This window comes from Simochromis diagramma, unplaced genomic scaffold, assembly GCF_900408965.1.
Source record: "Simochromis diagramma unplaced genomic scaffold, fSimDia1.1 OVJJ01000585.1, whole genome shotgun sequence".
Classification (NCBI taxonomy): Eukaryota; Metazoa; Chordata; class Actinopteri; order Cichliformes; family Cichlidae; genus Simochromis; species Simochromis diagramma.
In genome coordinates, this window is record NW_024387398.1 from 3,602,235 (window position 1) to 3,626,379 (window position 24,145).

Genomic DNA, 24,145 nt, shown 5'->3' on the forward strand with positions numbered 1-24,145 from the left:
ATTGAGACTCATTTACTCAGACACTACTTACAACATGTCACCTCACAGAAATAGTTTTAATTTTCTGCTACCTTGAGCCCAGTTAGCCATTCGTAATGTTTAACTAATTTGCAAGAACCTGCATAACACGAAGCATATCAAAAACCTGCTAAGCACAGCTAGTGATTATGTTGATCCCAGCAGCTAAGGTGTTTTTACATTACACACAGCTGTATCAGTCTCAGTATACAAAACATTAACAGATAGGGCTTCGAAAAATAAACAGTTTGCATGGGAGAGCCCGTAAAAGAAAGCACGAACACAAAGACAGGAAATACAACAGCTATTAAAAACATATATGAATCAAAAACATATAGGTGGTGTGAAAGCTGACCTAAAACCTGTATGTGCACATTTTAAGCTGTCTGGTATTAGTGCCAAGTCTTTTCATTTGCCTTGTAACACTAAGCCACCCAAATGATACACCCTGTCCCAGCAAAAGGATGTTGTTGTAATGTTGTAATAACTTACTTGTTTTCTTCTTCTTCATCTGTACATTTTAGTGACATGCTGTTAGCAGATAATGTTCACTATCCACCAGACTTACTTCTAAATGGGCAAAATGCATGAATGGCAACAACAGAGAGCAGGGATTTTGGTGAGAAATAAATACTCTGTCATTTAGATTCTCGCTGCAAGAATTACAAATTTGATACTTAGCATTATTATTATTTGTTTTATTCTCAATTTGTACAATTTAAGAAAAATATTAAGTAATTTAAAACAATATATACATAGATAGCACTATCCTTTGTGTTAAAAAGCCTGAAGGTTGAATAGACTGTTCATGGCAAGTGTATAAAGCAACAGAATAGAAGGATTACATATAAATAGATGTTAATATAAATAAATACATTTTCCTACTAAGACTCAAGTAGATACTACTATACTCTATCTAGCTTAATCTGTAGATTAGTTTTAGAGTTGAAGAGTATTATTTAGCATTCAGTCATTTATTAGTACAAAATCAAATATTTTGCGGATAGTTAACATTTTTAATTTTACGTTAAAGTTTTATTTTATTTTACAACTTTGAAATTATAGTCTATTTCTTGGAGGCAGACAGCAGCAGGTCAAGTCAGGCTGAGAGTCTAAGATACAGACAGATGGGGGAATAAAGAAGGAGTAGAGTTATAGAGAATAAAAGAGCATCATAAAGAGAATGGCTAAACAGAATGGCTGAAAGAATAAGAAGAGGAAAAGCACACGGGAAAAATTGAGTAGTGTATCCACACAAAGACTGCGCATCATTTTTACAAATTGTTGGTGTTTTATTTTTCTTATGCCAAATGAAGAAAACTGGCAATTATCTTGCTCAAACAGAATCCAGTTTGCGTGCAGAAACACTAATGAAGTCACAGAAGAAAGGGCAAGTGAGGTAAGGAGACGATCAGGAGGGAAAAAAGGCAGTAAAGCTGGTGTTTGCCCTTGAATCAGCAGCAGCAGCTCACTGCCCTAGCCTAGTTTAGCTGCTCCTTCTGTGATAAATTAATAAGCACATGTCTTTGGGGGACATCTTCTTTTCAGGCCTTGTTATCTCTTTCCCTCGAGGAACATTCACAATCTTCCTGTTAACTATTTTGAAGATGCAGGGGACATCTAATAAAAATAACCATTTCAACACATATTTTTATACTATTTCATGCAACATGTACTTTAAAAACTAGTACAATTGGCTGTCAAATGTTGGTTAGCTTGATTTTCTTTGAAGCTAGAGAATCTGATGAATATGACAGCTCAAGGGGGTGAACAGAGCTAAATCTTGTTTCATGTAACCAGCCTATGCAGCACGCATCATATCATTCTGGACAGTCATTTAGAAAATGCAACCTACAGACATTTTTGGAAACTGTAACAGAAATTTTCTGATACTTTATACTGATATTTTATGGATAAACAACCATCTGATTTATGTGCCTTTCAAGGGAAACGGTAAAAACAAAAAACAAAACAAAAAAAAAAAAACAACCTTTCTTTGCTTCCCAGAAGGGCTTTGACATTGAAAAAAGCTCTAACGCCTACAGTGGAAACACAAGTGCAGCTCTGTGCAGCCAATGTGGGAGTGGAGGGAAAGCAGCATTTTGTTTGGGACATTTGCATAAAGTTTGATTGGTTGCCATCTGGGTAAACAGACATACAGAATTTATTTTTTAACACTTTACCAATAACCCAAATCAGATTTTTCTTAAACTATAGAAATGGTTAAGGTCATATTTTATTAAATATAACCATCTTAAAAAAGGTAATTTGCACACAGACTGTGCAATCTCCCAAAGAAGTCTATTATACAGTACACATAATGTATATTACTGTCTAAGCATTGGCTATATACTGTGGCTTTACTGTCATGAATTATGTCTGGATGACAGTAGGCCATCACTAACATTCAGCAATGTTGCATAAAAGATAAATGGGACTTTTGATAGCGTATTATCAACGTTTTAGTGCAGCCTCTTTATCACGCCAATCCCAATAGAGCTATTATGTAGTTGAAGATTTTTTTGTTTAGAGGCCTTATAATCATAAACGTTTAATTATTTCCCTCAGGCCTTCAGAGGTGAAGACTGTACTTTAAATTGTCCCCCTAGAGCTCACACTAATATATCCTTAGAAAACTAAGTAATAATAAACCAGTGGTTTTTGATCAAACGATAGCATCTACAGCAACAAAGTCATGTGGAGCTGGCACATCTAAAGTAATTACCCTCTATCAAGAAAAATTATGCAAAAGATTATGAACAAGAACATTAATTACTGTAAAATTGGGGTTTTAAGTCAACAGATCCATTTTAAACTTGTACTGTAAAGTAACTGCAGTAGTCATTTTAACATTCAGGTGTGGTTCACACTAAATTCAGCAGGTGTATAATCTGTGGATAGGTTTTGTATGGTGATATATATCTCATGTCTTGTATGCATATTATGTATGTAATCGGTTATTTTTTTTCATGGTACTGATATCTATTAAATACATAGTAAATTCGATTGCTATGTCTTTCTTTTTTCTTAGTTGCCATGGTGATAAAATATGCACCACTGGTGTGAAGTACACTTCCTACTGATATACACGACCTACAAATTTGAAAGTAAATGTTTTGTTTCCAGAGCTTCCATATACCTCAACACACTCATTTCAGTTCACCATCAAAGCATTACAGATTAGGTGGTAGCCCGACCTTAGCAGAGCTTGGAGGAGTTACTGGGCCCAGCCTCCTTTGAGGCAGTGACTTTGAGCTTTATTGATTTAGCATCGATCTGTATCACCTCTTTCTCTCACTCGTTCTCACATTGATGGAAATTTCCAAATGTCTGCACTCCAACTTTGGGCCAGTACTCTGCCGGTATTTTACTTCCCTGTTGCCTTTGTACATTGTGTATGTCTGGCATCTCTGTGAAAGCAGTGACAGTGCAATGGGAAAGTCAAACCCAAACAATGAGGAAGCCTGTTGTCCAGTATCACAGAATGAATATCCTTTGCATTACTATACAAAGACTGAATGAGGCTCAATTAACAGAATAGTCTACACAGGATAGTACAAGTCTTGTCATTCCCATCTGTGTGTGAGTTCCTGTGTGTAAACAATAGATCAAAACACCAGCTGTGAGCATAAGCTGACAAATGAACAACAGTGACCAAGCAAAATCTGATACGAGTTCAAGCTATAGTTTCACAGAGAATAGAGGAAGTGACATTTTAATTATAGCTTTTGCTGCTGTCTTTTACTTCCTTTAACTGCATCTTTTTATATTTTGAACTTTTTTTTAAGTGAACAAATCTACATTGTGGTAAGTAGTTAGGTTAATTAAGAGGGATATTTTAGCCATTACGTTTAGGCAGTTTTGCATTCTCACCAAAAAGGGCAGAGAAATGAGCTTAGATCAATGAGGATTTGCTTCTCAATTATTGCTCTGTGGCCACGAGTCAATGCTTGTTCTCCACATGCATCGAACACACAAAAGAGTGGATTTTCTCTTCAAGATGCACTTGCTAAATTTTGTTTGCCATTTTTACTATGATAAGAACAGAGGTACAATAGATAATTTAAGTCAAGGCAAATGACAAAAAATGTAATTGAAAAAGCACCATTTTTTTACCCAACTAATTCCACGTGTGGAAAAAGGAAGAGCATGTACAAAAGTATCCAGAGTAATGATGTAATTTTCTTTTTGTAAGTAGAAACCCATCTGGGAAAACGGAAACGCACAACAGAATCTAGCAAGACTGTGTACTTATTAAAGTGTAATGTAAACAAAATATTAAGAGTGGGAAACAGTTCATATTATTGTTTGTAGACTTCAAGGGAACAGTTTCATGATATTATAATCACTTAATTGTTGTTCAACCTAATGATACTGATATTTAAAAACTAATATAAATAATTATTAAAATGCAGTTTCCCATGCATGTCTAGTTTTATATAATGCATGGCCTTTGTGTACAACTTTAAACAGTTCTGTGTTTGCTATGATTTTTTATAAATGTTTAAAAATATTTCCTTAATTTTACTGATTTATATGAACAGTAATAGAGAGTATCCATCATATTCATGTAACATTGTAACATAAACCCTTAATGTGCCCAGATGAAAATAAACCAAAGTACATTCCATTAAATGAGTTTCCGTGCAAAAGCCAATGCTGAACAAGTGAGCACAGCTGATCCCAGATCTAGGTAAGCAATGACTTGACCTGAAATGGCTCCAGAGCAGTGTTGAGAGGTTTTAATAGCTGAGTTTGATGCCAGCAAACTAACTTTACCCTTCAATCCAAGCCAAACAGCACTACTGCCAAATCAAGAGAGGAAAACTCACCTCTGAGGTCAAGGTCAAATTAATGCATTAGCCATTTGCAAAGCCTTGCTCTAGCTATCACAAGTATAATTCAAGAGGTTTGAAAGCATGCAGTAATAGCTGACTGACTGTTGGCTTTACTGATTGCAATTTGGCTTAAACAGGACTTAAAACAATTTTTACTGATCACCCACCCCAGTTGTGATAAGTCACTTTCATACATTATAAAGAAAAAATAATCAACAAAAGTGAGTCATTATTTCTTTCTACAAATAAAAAAAAACAAGGAAACTTGGGCAACTAAACCAATTCAGTCTTTAGTTTCGGGTATATATATATATATATATATATATATATATATATATATATATATATATATTATAGACAGGGTGGCAACTAATTATGCTGAAAATAGATATAGAAACCAATACACTTAGAGATATTTAGCGACTGGGGCTTTCCAAAGCAGGAAGAAAACCACAGACTTAATGTACAAAGGTCTGCAAATACTGTAGAAAATAGTGCTAAGAGTTACAAATATATTTTATGGTCGTTTGTCATGCTGTATTTCCAGTTATATGACCTTGCTCACCAGGCAATCTCTGTGGTTGCTCGACACTCAGCAGATACTGTACGGCTAGGGCACTGCCCTTAAACCTACTGAGAACACGGTGTCAGCCCCAGATTACTTAACCCCAACCAGCTGCTCAGTACAGGATTTCTCCATCTGCCTAATTGAATACTGTAGCCCTCTGCTTTTCAAATGAACTCCAAACTAAAATTAAGAACTGCTTTCATCAAATAACTACAGCAAATAGAAACGAGATCAAAACCCGTGAGAAGTATACTGTTTATCTACTAACAGACTAAACAAAGTGAATTATTTTAAACTTATAAATGTAATTATCAATTTCTGATTTGGAATTTTCAAACGTAAATACAAATTGTCAAAAGATTGTAACCACTCTCTATTGGCTTATTGTTGCTGCCCAAACAGTTCTGACCCACAAAGCCTGGAGGCTGCAAGGCCTTTTAAGGTATTTCGCACTCAGACATGAGCAAAAAGATCCGTCAAGTCCTTCAAAGTGCAATGAGGACCTTGTTTTACTTCCCCCCCCCAACTCCATCTCTCTTTTTCATAGTTTTTCCCTTCATGGTACTCATCACTGATCTTTTAAAGATGATCAGTCAGATCTTTACACAAGACTGATTCTTTAGCATTCTCCAGAGATCAGTTTATACGTGGGGCATTTAGTTTATACCAGACCCAAGTGCTATCTATCCCCCTCACCACTCTCCTTGCTGACCACTTCTGCAAAGTGTTATTTCATACCACAAGGAGCTTGATAACTTAATGCATTTTGTGTCAGTTTTTTAGAAGTAGTGACAAACTGTACTTTCACATGACTTCCTGATTTCATAATTGCCTGACACGGCGATTTTTACTGAGCTGTTTACTGTCATTGAGGAAACAGTGATAGCTCCATGTTTGAGAGCACTTAGCAATTACATACATACATGCCAAAAGGATCATACTAGTCATACCTGTTGGTGGAAGTCCTAAAGCATGTACACATGGTATTTATCAAACCAAAGGGTGATTTTCATCATTTCCATCTATTCTCTATGTACAGTTAAAGTTCTGATATTCTTTGTTATTCAAGGTAAATGACAAAATATGAGGAAAAAAGCTTCTATGAGGATTTTTTCCCCTCATGTAGAAGCTTTCGTTTCTATAGCCACCCAGTGAACCATCTCCATTTACACAGTCTTTGAGACAGGTCAGTGACACACAGCATGACACTGCCTTCGGGCAGTTTTGGTTTAATTTACAACAGAAGGCAGTGCTTTGGATTTCCTCAGCTTGTAGCTACATACTTTGATATTGCTACTCCTTTTCATGGGAGTTTGTTGTTGTCCATCACTGAGTACTTAGCCTTGTGCTTACACATGACATACAAACATACAAATGGTGTTTTCACCAATTCTACTAGTTATAAGTTACAAAGCATATTTGCTATATACGTGCTAACATAAACCAAATGAGGTTTAATTTTGTAGCTTTCTGGTAGTATTGCTCCAGCTTTAGCAAACTTTGGGGCATATTTAGTTTGGCTTGGGGCCCTATACACAGCATTTAAAAAAAACAAAAAAAACAAAAAAAAAAACATTCAATGACTAGGCAACAATAGTTTCACACTCCAGGCAGCTGTGTGATTTTGACACTGCTGTGTGTGCGTGTGTTTTCCTTCCATATAAAAACTATGGGTCGTCTTACATGTATGTCTTATCTGACACTGTAGGAGGCTGGAGAGTTCTGACTTTGTTGGTACGTGCATACGTGAGAGACTCCACATAAAGGGCTGCAGGTTCAGTTTAAGTACACTTAATGAGAATTTAATTTTTATTTGATTTCAGTATTAATAGTTAGTTATAAGTAGGTATAGTAGGTGACTAGAGGTAAAATAATTACTGTAATTATTAAATTTCCAGCTGTTAACATCTAGGCATCTCATGAAAAAAAATACTAACTTATCCAATTATTCTTGAATGTGGCATATGGATCCCCTACTCAACCCAGTGAGCTACGCCACCACCCAGTCACTACTCATTTTTATTAGTGGATGACAACTTGAATATTTGAAAATCATACAGATTCCTGTCACAATATGACAAATTACTGCTTTTTCTCCTGTATTTAGGGCTTAATATGTTACACTCCACTCTAAGAGCCTCTAAGAGTAAGAGCCATTGTCACCATTTTTGGAAAATGTACAGTTTCATCCATCTATCTTACCCAACTTAGGGCTGGAACAGTTTTCATGTAGTGAGAGGTAAAGTACTCCCTAGGCAGGCGGCCTGTCTTTTGCAGGTCTAGCATAAATGGAAAGTCATCCCTTCATACTCACATACACACTTATAGCCAATTTAGAATCACCAGTTAACCTAACATGCATGTATATGCACTGTGAGAGGAAACCGGTTAATAAAATTGATAAAATTGATAAAATCACTGGAGGAGTAATAAAAATTTAAAATAGATTTTAACTGCAGTTCCACATTACGTTAAAGTTAATGCAGCCCATTTCAAATCAATCACAATAAAATCATACTGATCAGTTTTTATTAGAGAGAGGTTTGCACTCCCATTATCTAGTTCATTTACACCAACAACTCCAGAACTCAACTCTAGAATGACCATAAAGCTGAATCAACACATTGCTTAAACAGTTTCATCAAACATGGACCATTATAACCTTTATTAAGGTAGACTGTATTGGAGGACTGTTGTATAAGACCACTTTAGATTGTAAAGTACTGTCAGATTAAATCCAAGGTGTTTTTACAGCAGCTGACTTTACAACTACTTTTATTTTTTCCACTGACCTGTATAGATCCACCTGTTGTTTCTTAGACACTAGTGTTTTGGTAACAGGTTATACTGTACTGAGAAGGCCTAAGACTAAAGTAGATAAAAAATAATTCTTATTTTATATCTGAAGAGCTCAACACAATATAGATTATCCAATCAGAACAGAGTGGAAACAAATCAGAGGTTGCTTCTGTATTAAATTACTGCCAGGACAGTTTTGTGACATAAATAACATATAATCTAATTTTTTCAAGCTTTTAGTTTTTTAATAAACTAGTATCAAAAACAAAGATATCATCTGGACAGCTTGTAACATAACTGTTACAAGTCTTTCAGCCCTTTGTAACAATCCTGATATATATTTACCCATTATAAAATTGATAACATTGACTTCTGCAACTGATCAAGACCAATGCAAATGTTCTGTTGATATATTAGTATATCTCTAGTTATCAAAATGCCATCCCCATCATTTGGTTAGTTGATGATGTCACAGAACAACTCATTTTAATTCCCAATCAACTTAATCACATATATTTTCTAATGTAAATTTCATAAAAAGCTTTTCATAGCATAATTTGAAATCTAGTTAACTTGTTTTGTCTGACAAACAACAGAAATGTATCATTTACTACCAAAATATAACAAAGCTTTTTATTACAATTAAAAATCTCGAAGTCATAAATGGTATTTATGACTGCAAATTACGCAGTGCTGAGCAGTGTACCAGTCTTTCATAAATGCTGTACCAGTTAAAAGATACAACGCCCACCGTGTCCTTTCAAATAGCTTATATTATTATTTATCTTATTACTGCCATGGATACTGCTGAAGCGCATGAGAAGGGGGCTTTTATGACTGTACAGTCTTCTCACTCACAGTTCCTGTCCTGTGAATCATACACATTATAAGGACAGCCATTACAAATCTGCAAATCTCTTCAACTGGGAACAATCCTAGGACACAAGTTGTCAAACAAACTATTTAATTAATAACTTCATATTTACACAATTATGCCGCTTAACAGCATACTGGGTAATTCCTCAAGGCTAAAACACTGTTTATCCTGACAAGTCCAAATAGAGTTTGTATCAAAGCTTTACAACAAAGACTTGCTATATATTGACTTTATTTAAAAACAGGGGCAAAGGTAGCATTGCAGCAAACATTTTATTTTGAATTTATTATGTACCATTTAAACACAGTTTTAAGACAGTTGAGCCCAACTGCTGATATTCAAGCCCCTGTTGATTGCCTATCAACTCAAAGCAGCTTTCTTCTCTGACCTCTGGCACAAACAAGGCTTTTTATCCAAAGAGCTTTTGCTCACTTGATATTTTCCCTTTTCCAGACCAGACTGAACTTCAAACTAGATTGTGAGAGCACTTGTTTTACTTGTGCATAGTACAGAGAGGTGTGTAGGAAAATACTCAGACTAGCCCATCTGGCACCAACAGTCAAACCAAGTTCAAAGTTATTGAAACCACTTTTCTTCCTCATTCTGATGCTAAGTTTAAACTTCAGCGGGTTGACTTGACAAAGTCTGCATGCCTGAATCCATTGAGTTGCTGCCATGTGACTTCCTAATTAGGTATTTGTGTTAATGAGCACTTTAAGAGGTATAACTAATAATTGTGAATGTGTATTATTTAGGTGCGCTGTAGTTTGAAATGTATTCAAACTAAAAGGGTTTTATAGAATTAACTCCTACAAGTCATAAAGTGAAAAAATTATTTGTTATTTTATATTTATTATTTGAACCTATATGGTAGGCACAGAAATAATATTACTAACAACATACCTGGATATACTGGTAAATTCCTCTTAACTAATGCCTTATTTATGACCTAAATTGGCCAAATATTTATGAATAATTGTGAATTACAGTCTAGTTTTCATACACATGGAAGTTCTTTTACTTATGCACACTATACAGCGTATGAAGACCAACCCGTCATGCTTCTTGACATGTTGCCGGATGCCATTATGCAATCACCAAGACTTCAAAGAGCTCAGAAATAAACGTCAGCCTCTCAGTTCAATGTAACGCCATTGCTGACGCAATTATTGCACATATACATATCCTCATCTGGATCAGCACAGCTTCGTATCAAATCATGTGAACCTAAGCATTGGCGAACATTCCAGCACACACAGTTAAATGCATCCGAGCAGGAAGCATCTGTGTCAGTGATGAAGCTTTCCAGAAATAAACAGAACAGAAAATGAAACCATCTACAACTCGGGAGAACACGAATTCCAGGAACACAGATTTCAAAACGGTTTCCGTATAATCCTGTATAAAAAACCCGTCATAACCGGATGATTTTAAACTATCCTACCTACTGCGTCTCATATTCTTGATGCACAAGCAATATCACACAACTCCATAATTTATATATATTATCAAATGTACACAAAACTTTTTTTTTTTTTTTAAAAACCCATTGAGTGTTTTTTTTTTTATCTTGCGGTACTGATAAAAGCCTTAAACACTCAATTATTTAGGAGTTTCTTTTTCTGTCTCCGAATTAGCTTGCCGTGCCTGCGGAGGAGCCACAGATGTGATGGAACTGCTATTCGGTGCTATCCGTTAGCCACTAGCTCACAGTGATCACAAATGTAGTCGCAAACGGTTTTAAGCCCCGCTGTGCGCTTTAATATTAGCCTCTACGTAAAGACACATATAGAGCAGATATATCATATCAGGTATACATGAGAAAAAAATGATATAAACACATAATAGAAATGGTCAGACAGAGTTAGCTTAGCAGGCTAGCATTAGTTAGCGTTTAAGATGCTGAGAGAACCAGAAGAAGAGCTGTTAGCAAGGAAAGCTAATCAGACGCTCCGGGGTACCTTACCAGGTCAAAACAAACAGGAAAGCGGAGCGAGATGCATTAATTTCTTGTTTCGTTTCTGAAGCCGACTTCTGGTGAGACGGTAACTTTGACGAGATCAAAGCAAATAATGTAGAAATATCGTCGGGAACATTGCAAAGACACTCGAAATTAATGTGGTTCCTGTTTTTTTGCTCAGACTGGCTCGGATGCCCGTTCGCAGGTCGTTGCTTGGACAGACTCGCACACATACACACACACACCCTCCAGGGACAAACCTGCCAAATACTGGCCCCGCCTCCTTTACTGTGAGCGCAGCAGGAGACAGCTGCCAAATACTGACCCCGCCTTGCAGACAGCTGTAGACTAGCAGAGACGGCTTAAAACGCATCTGTGGCTGATTTCTTTATCTACTTATAACAGTAATAATCCAGTGTCAAGTATGTGTTATATATATATATATATATATATATATATATATATATATATATATATATATATATATATATATATGAAATAGGTGCAGCGATTTACGCACAAATGTGTAAACGTAAAAGTAAGTACAGTATGTAAGGCAAAAACACACTTGGGCTTATTTCTCTTTAGGAGGCACCTTGCTAGCGCAAAAACATTTTATTCGTGGCAAACTATGCTATGTTTCACTTTTTTTTGTATAACCAAATGTGTTTTTACAACATTCTGCTAGTAACAAAGTGACTAAAAATAGATTTAAAATTTGGTTTTGGCTATATTACACTATTGTGCAAGACTGGTTTTTCCCCTGAGTTGTGTGGCTTTTTTATACTTGAATGGCTTCACAAACAGTAGAAAATGTAAAAATGCTCTGGTACAAGGAATGGACTGAAAATTAAAGAAAAAGCAGCCAATGTCTAAAGAAAAATTGTGAAATAATTTCAGAAAGCCTGGAGAACTGCTGCTCACTTTAAAATATTACATGGAAGTCTGGCTCCTTGGAAGCAAAAGAAAGGAGTGGCAAGAGACTTTTGCACAGTGCTGTAAGTTCAGTCTAATAATCTCTTTTTTATATTTTAGAAATAATAAAGTACTATTGCTATTGTATGCTTAATAATGCAAAGATTCTTTTATTATTACTTGCATGTTAGATATGTGTTTGTTTTGTTTGTTTTTTCTCTTCCAGTGTTTTTGTACATTGCTTCTTACAAATAAAACTAATGAATAAATGTATAAACTAAAACCTTTAACTACATATACTTTAATAAGCACCCCTTTGTTCATATGCTAGCAGAATAATAAACCTGAGCCTTTACAACAAAGTCCACCCAATAAACTATATGTGTAACAATTGTAACCTTAAGGTCCACAAGTGTGCTTTTTTTTCTCGAGCTTTTATCTTCAATTTGCTGCCTTTCGTGGCAGATAGAGTTTGTGCAGTTACATAAAGATAGTTGCAAGTTAATTAATCATTAAATGAATAGTTTATGTGCCTAAACATAAAACACTGAAGTAATAGAGATAACATATGCTGTTATGAAAACGTAACCACTTTTAGAGATTTGTTAAAGTGAATAAAAGAGCATTACACGTATTTGATATCCAGCCTGCCTATACTGCACATAGTGACATGATAAATAAATGTACTATATTAGTTATGCATTATATTACTTAACATAAATGTATTTTATGTATAAATACAGTGGAGCAAAGTCACTTTCAGGATATTAAATGTGACTGAATGGGTATTTACCGCCACCTGGTGGAATATGTTGTAAGAAAAAAAGGTTTCTTTGCTGTTTCAGTTGAACTACAATTCAATAATTCAATTAAATGAATTAAATACAAACACAAGCTGACACAAGCTCTATAGACACTTTATTGCTGTGTTTATTGTTTAACAATCTAAGGAAGGTCTAACAGTGAGCTTGGTGGGCTTCAAACACACACCCTCCAAGAATCTGTTACCAAAACAAGATTTAAATAGCAAAAAACAGCTATAATGCAGTAATACAACATACATGATGCTATAAAGCCTTAAGATGAATGTATTCTTTATTCTCAGTAACGTATAGGCTATATGTTTCCACTTCCAAAATGCTTCTTTACGTATGTATGTATGTGTGTGTGTGTGTGTATATATGTATATATATATATATATATATATATATATATATATATATATATATATATATATATATATATATATATAATGTACAAAAGGAATAATAATAATAATAGGAATAATAATATTCAAAAGGAAAAATGAAAGAATTGGTTAGGAGATACTGAAGTCATCCATATAGGACTATAGGAAAAAGAAAACCAGTGAAAAAAAAACCCATAATGGCCATACAGCTTAAATTGTTGTGAGTGTTGTCTTCTGTGTGGGCAGTAATTGTAATTCAGACTCTTGGAAGATTCAGCCAAATTGTCCCTAGCAAAGCATTACTTTTCCAATGCCTTTCTAACATCAAAATAACACAAACTCCATCATAAATGACAATTCTGATAACAGCCAACATTTCTACCATCAATATATATATATTAAATATATATATATTAAATATATATATATATATAAATCATACAACAAAAAGAAGACATACAAAAGAAACTTTTTTCTATGTAACCAAATCTTGATATAGTTCATTCTTTTGTGCCACTGAGCTTCCTTATTGTCCATAAACTAATAAAAAACACACCAGTAAGCCAGACTATTTCACTGGGCAGAGTTTGAAACTATTGATAATGTCACTGTAATTTCCTTTTGCTTTACTGTTGTAGGTGCAGTAAAGCCCAGAGCACATTTTACTTCTGTCTGACAAATATTTCCTAAAATTATTCTAATTATTATTATTTTACATTTTCAGCAGGCGTTAAAGAGTTTAAATAGGTTTTAAAATCAAGATGCTGTCTACTGGTGCTATCGCAGGCCTGCCTCATCTTTTTAAGGATGCCACGATATGTAGGTCAGTTAAAAAAATATTTCAACCAGTGTGAAAATATGGAAACATATAGTCATTCGTCATAAACAGCTAGGATTCTTATATTCTTAGTGTCCTTAGTAATGACCTATTTGGACAATTTCCAATAAACAGACTGTAGCAGTGATGGCACAGATGACCTGTTTGATTTTTTTATATTTATTGAATCTGCACTCTGCAGGTTAAGTATGAGAACAGTTTGCAAAAAAAATGATTCAGTTGTCCCTCTGAAGATGAATTTTTATTAAGATGGAAACAGTTAAAACACTCACACACACACACACACGCACACACACACACACACACACACACACACACACACACACACACACACACACACACACACACACACACACTGACTGTCGGACCTCCATAATCTGTCTGAATAAAAACAACTTCTGTATAAAATATAATCACACACCGACTGACTCTCCTCTACAGATACAGAGAATCTAATTTATGGAGAACCTTTATCCCATTATTTCAACTGCGCCCTTGTAGCCAAACCTTATACGCTGATTATATAAATATACCTGTCATACTGAATAGGATACGGAAAAGTGGAAACTGCAATGATTAAACACCAATACACTGTATTTTTAAGAGAAATATTTGCCTTTCCTCAGAATTTCTTTTTCTTGCACATTTTTCACCAAAGCCAAAACAAAACAGAAGCCCCTTTGAATAACAACCATACAACTGTTTGAACACAGATGGCGTTGTCCACAATTTGACAAATATAACTACAGTGGCAAAGACTGGAGTGGTGAGTGACTGTAACTACACTGATGGCCAACTAAAGCGAGCCCACCAGCCTATGTACAAATTGTAGATATCTCTTGATGCGCTTGACAGATCTCAGGCAGAAGAAGTAGAAGTACAGCTTCAATGCAGATTACATCTTGTACTTCACAAATGTAGTCCTGGTGGAGTTGGTGTCCTTTGTTTGTCTCACACGATCCTTGTGTTGAGAGCGACGGTGTTATGCTTCATACACCCTGTGGAAAACAAACATATATCTCTTACGAGATTTGCTCCTTTGGTTGCAAACAATGTAGGTTTTTTTTCAGCCTCCTAAAAAAGGTGTCTCTGTTTGAGTAGCGATCAAATGTTTACATGTAGTACGAACATGACTTTAATGCTTCTGTAACCAACAGTGTCCCTTAGAAATGCTGTTTTTGAAAAAATACGTCCAGAGGACTTTTGTCTAAGACCTGACTCTGACCTCTGAAGTTAAAAAGACTAGTTTCAACAAAACAAATCAATAAAGCATCACATCTTTATTGATAGCCACTGGATATGGTTTCAGCCCTGAGTCAGGGATAAAACTTGAAAAACTTTATGTGCATATGGTTATGAGTGGTTTATGCATTGCTTCTTAATGAAATGACAAAGAAGATATAACATGGTAATAATAATGGTGATAATGCTTTATTAGGTACGCCTGTTTAGGTGATTGTTAATGCATATCTAATAATATCTAATCAGCCAATCACATGGCAGCAATTCACTGAATTTAGGCATGTAGACATGTCCAAAATAACCTTATAATGCTCAAACTGAGCATTAAAATGGGGAAGATGATTGTTAGTGCTGGTGCGGGCGGTTTAACTATCTCAGAAACTGCTGATCTACTGGGATTTTCCCACAAAACCATCTCAGGGTCTATAGAGGCTAATCCAAAAGGGAAACATTCAGTAACAGTTCTCTGGGAAATACTGGCTTGTCAGAAAAGAATAGCCTGACTGCTTTTAGATGATAGCAATGCAGAAGTAAGTCAAATAACCATTAGTTACATCAAATGTTGTTTGTGAAGTTTTGTAAACATTTGACAATATATATAAGTTATGGAGCTGTGCGATATTGTAAATACATGAAATGTTCTTTAGATTCTTACTTTTATTTACTTTAACAAATCTCTAAAAGGGGTTAAGTTTCCATAACAGCATATGTTATCTCTGTTACGTCAGTGTTTTATGTTTAGGTATATAAACTGGTACATTTATGTAACTGCACAAATTCTATCTCCCATGAAAGGCAGCAAATTGGACATAAAAGCTAAAAAAAAGTACACTTGTGGACCTTAACTGTTACACCGATAGTTTATGGGTTTGACTAAGCTAACTCTGTCTGACTTACGTGTTTATATAATTTTTTCTCATGTAAACCTGATAGATGACCACTAGATGTCAGTAGAATGCAGATCACGCTCAACTTAATTCTGTTTTGTTACGCCTACCAATGCAAGAGTAAAATCCTTGCTATGGTGGCCTCCATAGGACAAACAATTCTAGCTGCTGTTTATCTGTAGTGAGTGTAGGCTGTCATTCTGCTTTCACCTCAGCTGACAACATGGATCTAACATTTTTGGACTGGGACTCTTAGCGACACTTTGTCTCTGATAAACAGAAGGAAGTGTGATTTTCAGGGCGCTCGAGCCTAACATTAGCTGGCATAATGTTAGCTTATACCCAGCTGCTGTTGTTTTTTTTAGTCAGGTTGTTATCATCTGTCCAGGGATGGGAAGGTCACATGTCTACTCTGCTACCATAAGTAAATGTGACAGTATTTGGAATAAATAAATGTGTTCATGCACGGTTTCGTTCAGATACAGGAAGAGGATGACATTTTATCTAGTCTTATTTATTTATTTATCTAGGCCACGTGTTTGTTCTGTGTACTATGAATTAATTGATTCTAAGTTTGTAAAATGTTTAGATGTTTCGGTTAGTGAAAATCAATTTGCTGAAATATATAATTACACATTAAATAACCTAACAACACGACTGACTGTACTTTTAACTAACATCACCTGATTTTTATTTATTTATTTTTTTTGGTGTTAGGCTATTACCTGTGCTTGTCCTTCCAGATGCGGAACCATTTGACCAGGTTCTTAGTGCTCTGAAGTTTGGGATGAAGACAGTACTCCTGCCCCTTGAACCGAGACACATTCTCCATTGTCACACTGAGAACAGGAGCCGAGAAGAAGCAAAGGTTAAATACTGATTTTAAAAAACACAAAACATGACATGTAGGTTTTCCAGTCTGTATCAAGTACACATGTACTCTTGAACACTCTTATTTATTCCTATAAAAATTAAAAAAAGATTTTTAAAATGTGCAAAAAGTTATTTTTGCACATGTGGCTGCCAGCTATTCAGTAAGATCGCTTTTAACATTTCAATGACTACATCACTTATGAAAAAAATAATATAGTGGCCCTAAAGGCCAAGCACTTACCGGAATCTGACTGCTATCATATCATGACAACAAAAATGGCTAGTGAGTAAAATAAGAACATTTCACAATGAAAGTTTTCAGTTTGACTTGGAGGGTTAAGTTCAGCTTAAGAACTCAAGGCACAACTTCACTGGAGTAAAAACACTGTTGTGAGCAAGTCAAACCATCTGAAAGCCAGTCTGAGTCTGCTGAACAGAGACTGGTTAAGGAGTAAGACATCTGACATGTTTTTGCCCCAAATTTTAGTGGCTATTCTAAGCTGCCTCCAATAACATTTCCACAGCTGAATGCCCTCCGAATTCAAAAGATCCGCTTGCACAGCTTTGCCAGCTTTTTTGGCAATGAAGCAATATTATGGAGCTGCCACTTAAAAATGTGACATCTAAGCTCATTGAATCAGTTCATCTGTCTGTTATGCTCTGCTTTTGGCAACGACAGAGACAGACTGCCTGTATGTGGCGTATTCAGATGAAAGAAGTGAGCGTGGTAAATATAAAAAAACAAAAGACCCACCATGCTAGGGGGCCTCACTATCCAGTGACACACTCAAAGGCTCAGCAAACCATGAATGCTAAATGACTTGACTGCAAAGGAACTTGACTTTTGATTCGAAGGCTGTATTCAGTGGTTATAAAGATTAGATTAAAGAGTTTTGCCTCTATTTTCCTGCCCATTTGGTTGTCCCTTTGTTTCACAATTGATGCCTTAGTTAGATAGCTCTGTGTTCTTTCTTTTGGAAGAACTGAGTTCTGAGTGTGTTTGATGGATAGAACATGAAACTTCCTGTGTATATTGCATTTAACCTAATTACCGTGATCGTTTGAGCTTTGGTTCCGACTCATTATCATTCACCTAGGTAGCTGAAGCACAGCCACTGACTGAAAACTTCCGTGAGTTATAAGGACATTAAAAAAAGGAAGGTGAAGATGAATGAAGTCCAGGGAAAAGACAGAAAATTGAGAGGACAGGTAGGAATAGGGAGATGGTATATGGGGCTCCTAGGTTGTGCATGTTTGTGGTTAGGAGTGGCTGCTGAGAATGCCAAACTAAGCGCTGTAAGCCAAACGACCAAAGTGGGGACTCTCTTGCTCATTTCTCTCCCACTCTCTTTCTTTCTGTTGCTTTCCGGAGCCTGCTGAGACTCATTTTTCACCAGGCACTAACGGCTGGTGGGCCCCATCTCATGCTAATAGAGCAACCTTGAATGATGACTGTGTGGCGCGTAACACCCTCACAGAAAAACAGACCTGTGAGGTGATGCAGACCAAATACAATATAATGCTTCTGACAGGTTTGTTCTTTTGGAATGCACACACAATTTATTTCTTGACTGACTTGATGTGTGACTATACATCATCCCTCCGCTTTGCAGCTGTATTCCTCCGCCAGCCAGTTACGTTGCAGTTCATGTATAAAATATGTAAGGTAGGAGTCATGAATTCAAATAGCCCTTTTCAGCCTTTATCATGACTTTAACAGAGTGTTAAATTTATTAGTATTTACAGTGTAAATTCTTGAGTTAAGCCCCAAAATGTTTTTTGTGAGGTTAGAGTGACCATAACCTCTGACCCTCAAAATGTAATCAGCTAAGCTAACATTTGGCTCAATTTTTAAGAAATTCCCTTAAGGAGTTCAAGAGCACATCACATTCATAAAAATATAACGTTCGGATAGATGGAGACAACATCTAACAGCTATTTTGTAACTATTCAGCACTTGAAAGGTGAAATTTTCAAATGAAATTTGAAACACTGATTAACACACTAAAATTTTCAAATATTATAATTTCTTTGCTGTACTCAACAACAACCGATTACCATAAAGTACTCATTTCGGAAGGGCATCTGTAACAAGATTAGGACATTAATGAATGATTTTAATAGTATAAATGTACTTGGAGCTTAAATAAATTATTAATGATAAAACAAAAACGGAACAACAGCAAACTTAAAACTTAATAATCAATTTTACTTAATTAAAATTGCTATAAAAGAAGCAAATTGTGAGATAAGAGGACCTAGTTTTCTGTTTAAAATCAATTGATATGATAAACTGACTTAAATGGTTGGATATTATCTCAAACCTTTTGTAAAAAGTAGAATACACTTTGAGCATAAAAATCTGTCCACACATCACACAGCCTGGGTGTCCTCTGTGTTATATTGTAATGTGGCAGCAGGTGGCAGCAGAGATTGTGCATTGAACACCAAGCAGAGTCCCAGGAGGCTGACATAACATCCCCATCTGCTGTGCCTTCATTTAGCTTTGAAGCAAAAACTTTAAAAAAATGAAACGCACACAGCGTTTTATAGTTTTTTATTGGCTTGTGTGGGGCTTCATTCACATCAACTGAAATCATGTAGTACAGACTGTACGCATAATATGAATGTATTTATAAATTTCAGGTGAGAGTGTCTGTCTTAAAGCGCTACAGGTTACTTCTTTTGAAATATAATTCATAGGAGAAGAATCAGTTCATGGTGCATTCCTCAGTAGCTCAAAATGAGCATATTAGCTGTATGTGTGCTTGAACTTTGACCTGAAAGGTTAAATGTCTGATGGCAGAGAGAGGCAGAAAGATCAAGCACTGATCTGTGATTCAGCCCATTTTTTATTGTTTAAGTACAAATAGTCTTTTGAACACACAAGCATTACATTATTCTTACATTAACTAGACTTTAATAGATTAATAGATAGATTAATGGACTGCATCATTATGTGATGCTTACATCTCACACTGCCCATGATGTCTGAATTTACAAATAAAAGTCTGGAAATGTTCATGCTTGAGTAATTGAACACTGTGGAATGTTCTGGAAATCGCTGCTTTCTTCATCCCCTCCTTTTCAGGTAATAAATCATCCCCACCTCCTGTCTACAGGGAGTAATTAAATTATCAGTTTATCACGCTGCAAATCTTTCAGAGTGTTTTAGGCACCAACGAAAGGGTGTTCTCAAAATGTGAGCGCGGCTGCTGAATATGTTTACAGTATGTTGGAGTATCATTATGCTTCAGGAACGGCTTTAAATATGCTGGTAATCTGCTAATTGTATGATTTGTATTCAAAGCATGTGCAGAGTACACGCTGGAAGAAAAAGGGGATGAATAACCAGAGGAAAGGGGGAAAAACAGGGAACACAGGTAAGCAGGTAGGAAAATGTCAAGGGATTAAGCAAAAAGAAGAATGTAAAGTAGGAATAAGAACTGAGGAAAAAAGCAGAGAGAGAAACGAGAAAATGCAGAAATGACATATGGAGAGTGACACACTGAAAGAGAATCAAAGTCTGACTCACAATATCATCTTCTCCTGGCAGAAAGGGTGTTTGGGTTTGATCTCCAGCTTCTGTACATCCTTGTATCGGATCTTGGGCCCTTTTCTGGTGCACCTGCACTTGTAAGCTGTTGAGAAATATAATGCACACATTACACTGCTAAGACACAAATCTAATAAACTTGTCATGCAAGCTCAATTACCTCCAGTCAGACTGACAGGTATTTAACTGACAGGGAAGTTAATTCTTTGCGATCTGACGGCAAACTGGCGTGGAATCACAACGAAGTATTCCCGCTTTATCTTTGAATTATAATTCAAATGACAAGTGGGTGTTATCTGTTTCTATATTTATATCTGGCAACACACAGCTGAAATTCCATGCTTTTACTTAAGTCACAGTCAAAGGCACATTAAAATAGAAATATAATTTGGCATGCAGTTAGACCCCTTTTTATATTAAGCATGACTAAAATGGAAACATCTGTGTAGAGAGGAAATTGGCTTGAATTCCACACTGTACGAGTTTTATGCTATTGCTGATTGTTCACTGCACATCAGCAAAATTAAAGATGCTGCATTTATCCCATTAAGCTCAGACGATGCATGGGTTCCTAAAGGTCTTACTGCCTTGCACGAAGAACTTGAGACTTCAGCTACCCTGTATTTATCTCACTATCATGTTGCTTCTCTATCAGACACTAATTTTATAAAATTCCTGCACTACAAGCACTAAGGGAGAGTCTATGCACCTCTTTAATTAAAGCTACATGTCATCTTACTTCTGAAGCATACATATATATTTAATAATGTCTGTCCATCATCTTCTGATCAACTTAAAATGATGCCTGTTCAGGGCAGGTTTTCTAGCTGTAGTAGTGAATATATTACACAGAGGAAATTCGTTTTGCTGGGCTGTATATTTGTGATGGGAGGTGATGACCTGGATAGTCCAAGGTTTCCCTCATCCATCATCTGCTATCTGTCCAGACCGCCAGGCACTAAATCTGTCACAAGCCCCCACAGTGGAGCGCGACTGAGCACCAACATATCAGACAACAAAGGCCAATAAAAATGGGCAAACACTGGTGTTACTATATTGTCAAAGGCAAACAGCTTCACCACTTTACACACTGAACTGAAAGAGATGCCCGTTAAACCTGTTCTCAAATGATGTATATGTTTACTTTCATATATATATGGTGGTAAAGACGTTATACAAAAAGTCCGTTTCCATCAGAATATAATAATGCTCCTGGCAAATACAGACAAAGTTTTCCCACAAAGTTTGACAGCTGGAGACACGAAAGGAGAATGAAACTATGACACAGAAAGAAAAATGCATTTTAAATAATTATGTAAAAACTAAAATTGGAATATTTTACTGTTAATTTAGTTACATATGGGTGGCTTCGCTTGTCTTGCCAGACGCTGTATGTCCCAGAGGGCTGTTCAGGGTGCAAGGACGCTTGCCAACATAAGGCTCATCATAACAGCAGATTTCTTACACCAGAGTGGTATTCATTATTACAGTTCAGCTCCAAGATCTCAGTGTTTATGGATACTAGGAAACAAACAAAGTGCCTAATTGAGTGCACACTACTGCTAACACACTGTTTATGCCAACCTAAATTCATTTTTGGAGCACAGGCATGCAAGCAAACGCACCACTGAGTCCCTTCAGCAAAGTTGACTTCAGCTGTTGACTCTGGTTTCAAACAAACTCTGCACAGCATGAGTTGATTCCTCAATCTTTCCTTTCACGAACACAACACACCAGGCGTTTGCTTTCACCTCCCACCTATTTTCCACCTACCGATAATTGTTCAGTTATCACAGCTTAAGCGCCGCACAGCCCATTTTGAAAAATGACAAACTTTAACTAAGATAAACAGGAAAAAAGTGTTTACCTTCTGCGCTCAGGCAGCATAAGGCCACCACTAACAAAAGCAGCACCGTCGTGCACCCACGCATGTCTTCACAAGTCCAAAAAGATATTTTTTTTGTAAAAAGAAGTTCCTCAAAACCCGAGCCTTGCAAAGCAGTAAATACTGAAATATCAACAAAAAGTCTTTCGATATGTAGATAGCATCCACTACTGGGAGGCAGACGTGAAGAGCAATGGGGATTTCAGCTTTTTGGGGTCCCTTTGGAGCACTGATTGTGCAACTCCGTCTGTGCGTCCCGAGCGCTTGGATGAATCTCCAATCACTCGTTTAGGTCTCTCTCTCCCCGTCGCTTGCTGTGGAGAGGCAGGCAGCAGCTCTTTTAAAAGCTGCCCGCTATCCCATTCTCATTAATATGCACGACCAGACAGCGAATCAAACACTTGTTGTGTCCTGCGAGGGAGAAGTGGAGAACGTGGAAAGGGAGGGAGGGCAGGAAAAAAAAACAAAAATGCACGTATTGTTCACCAAAATCTGGAAGGATGACGTCTGCTGGTCTGTTCGTCTCTTGTCCTGATTTCAGGCTGACAGGCAGAAAACTTGGTGGGATGAAGAAAAACGCCACAATGACAGCAACAACAGAGCCAAGACAAAGGAAAAGTTCCTCCTCGCTGACAGGACAGTGAAATTGAAGGCTGACGTGCACGAAAATACGTTACCCAACACACATTGTGGGTCAGTGAAGGCAACATTTAAGGATCAGCGACTTAAATTGAAGAAAAAAAAAAAATCCGTGTTGTTGGCTAAAAACTGACCGGTAAAAATCACATGTTTAAGAATATATATGCTCAAGAGATTCAATTCATTTGCTGATAGAAGACTGTGAATTTTTTTAAGCATACACGCACATTGAAATCGTGGAGTATATTATTTTTCTCATTATTTTTTCCTCAATCAGATATAACCTATAACATAATAAATATTGATCAGTTTAGAGAAAACATTAAAAAAGCTGGATTTCCCTCGCCTGACGTCAGCATCTAGAAAGAAAACTGGACTGATTCGTTTCAAAAGCCATTGTCACGAAAACGTAATGAAAGTCTTACAACCTCATGTCTGATCACATTTGTCACTTTCTAAAAGTCAAATTATTTTCTGTCCTTCTTGCGTTTTTTTGGATGTCACTCAGTGAAATTCAAAGCTGATATTGTTTCTGTGAATGCTTTTTGGGCTTATTCTGTTCCCTGCATATGAATAAATGCACTCATTGTATCTGGGGATGCCATCAGGCTGAACCTTTGGCCTGTAAGAGATAGCCCTGAGAAGAAGGTCTGACCCCTCCCACCTGGAACACTCTAACCACAGGATTAAACCACATTCATCACCATCCAGCGTAATAAGATTTGTGTGTGTGTGCGTGTTTCCCATACTCACTTCCCACTTGTGCTTGTGTTCACCTCTTTGCCTCTTGCACTGATGCAATCAGATTCTGTCATAACTCAAACCAGCAGCCATGAACTGTCTGTCCGCACCATGTACCTGTGTGCGTGCATTTGTTCATGTCTGCATGACCATATTTGTGGGTGTGTATCTACACGAGTTCTCGCAGCATGTACATCTGTCGCATGCTGCAGGATTACACGCGCGCACCGCCAAAACAGTGTGCAAATCAGCTGTGAACCTGTCTTAATATTACCACCGTTTCTTCTTTGTTCCCTTCACGAACAGCAGCGGGACAAGAT

General features: G+C 36.5%; 2 protein-coding genes across 6 annotated transcripts in view; both read right to left on the reverse strand.

Moving 5' to 3' along the window:
* Positions 1-11,327, reverse strand: part of fam13b (family with sequence similarity 13 member B) — a 66,802-nt gene extending 55,475 nt beyond the window's left edge. For 3 of the 5 annotated variants that reach the window (XM_040010425.1, XM_040010427.1, XM_040010422.1), the window contains exon 1: positions 11,067-11,325. The gene's annotated coding sequence lies outside the window, so the exon portion shown is untranslated. Of the gene's footprint in view, positions 1-11,066 lie in introns of all 5 variants that reach the window. The other 2 variants (XM_040010423.1, XM_040010424.1) reach the window with 2 other exon arrangements.
* Positions 11,328-14,125: 2,798 nt separating this feature from the next.
* On the reverse strand, positions 14,126-23,026 carry cxcl14 (chemokine (C-X-C motif) ligand 14). The gene is made up of 4 exons (XM_040010371.1): positions 22,428-23,026; positions 20,540-20,645; positions 16,857-16,970; positions 14,126-15,000 (listed from the first exon to the last, which is right to left on the reverse strand). The coding sequence occupies exons 1-4, from the start codon at positions 22,489-22,491 to the stop codon at positions 14,985-14,987; spliced, it is 300 nt and encodes a 99-aa protein (XP_039866305.1). The 5' UTR covers positions 22,492-23,026; the 3' UTR covers positions 14,126-14,984.
* Positions 23,027-24,145: the final 1,119 nt, after the last annotated feature.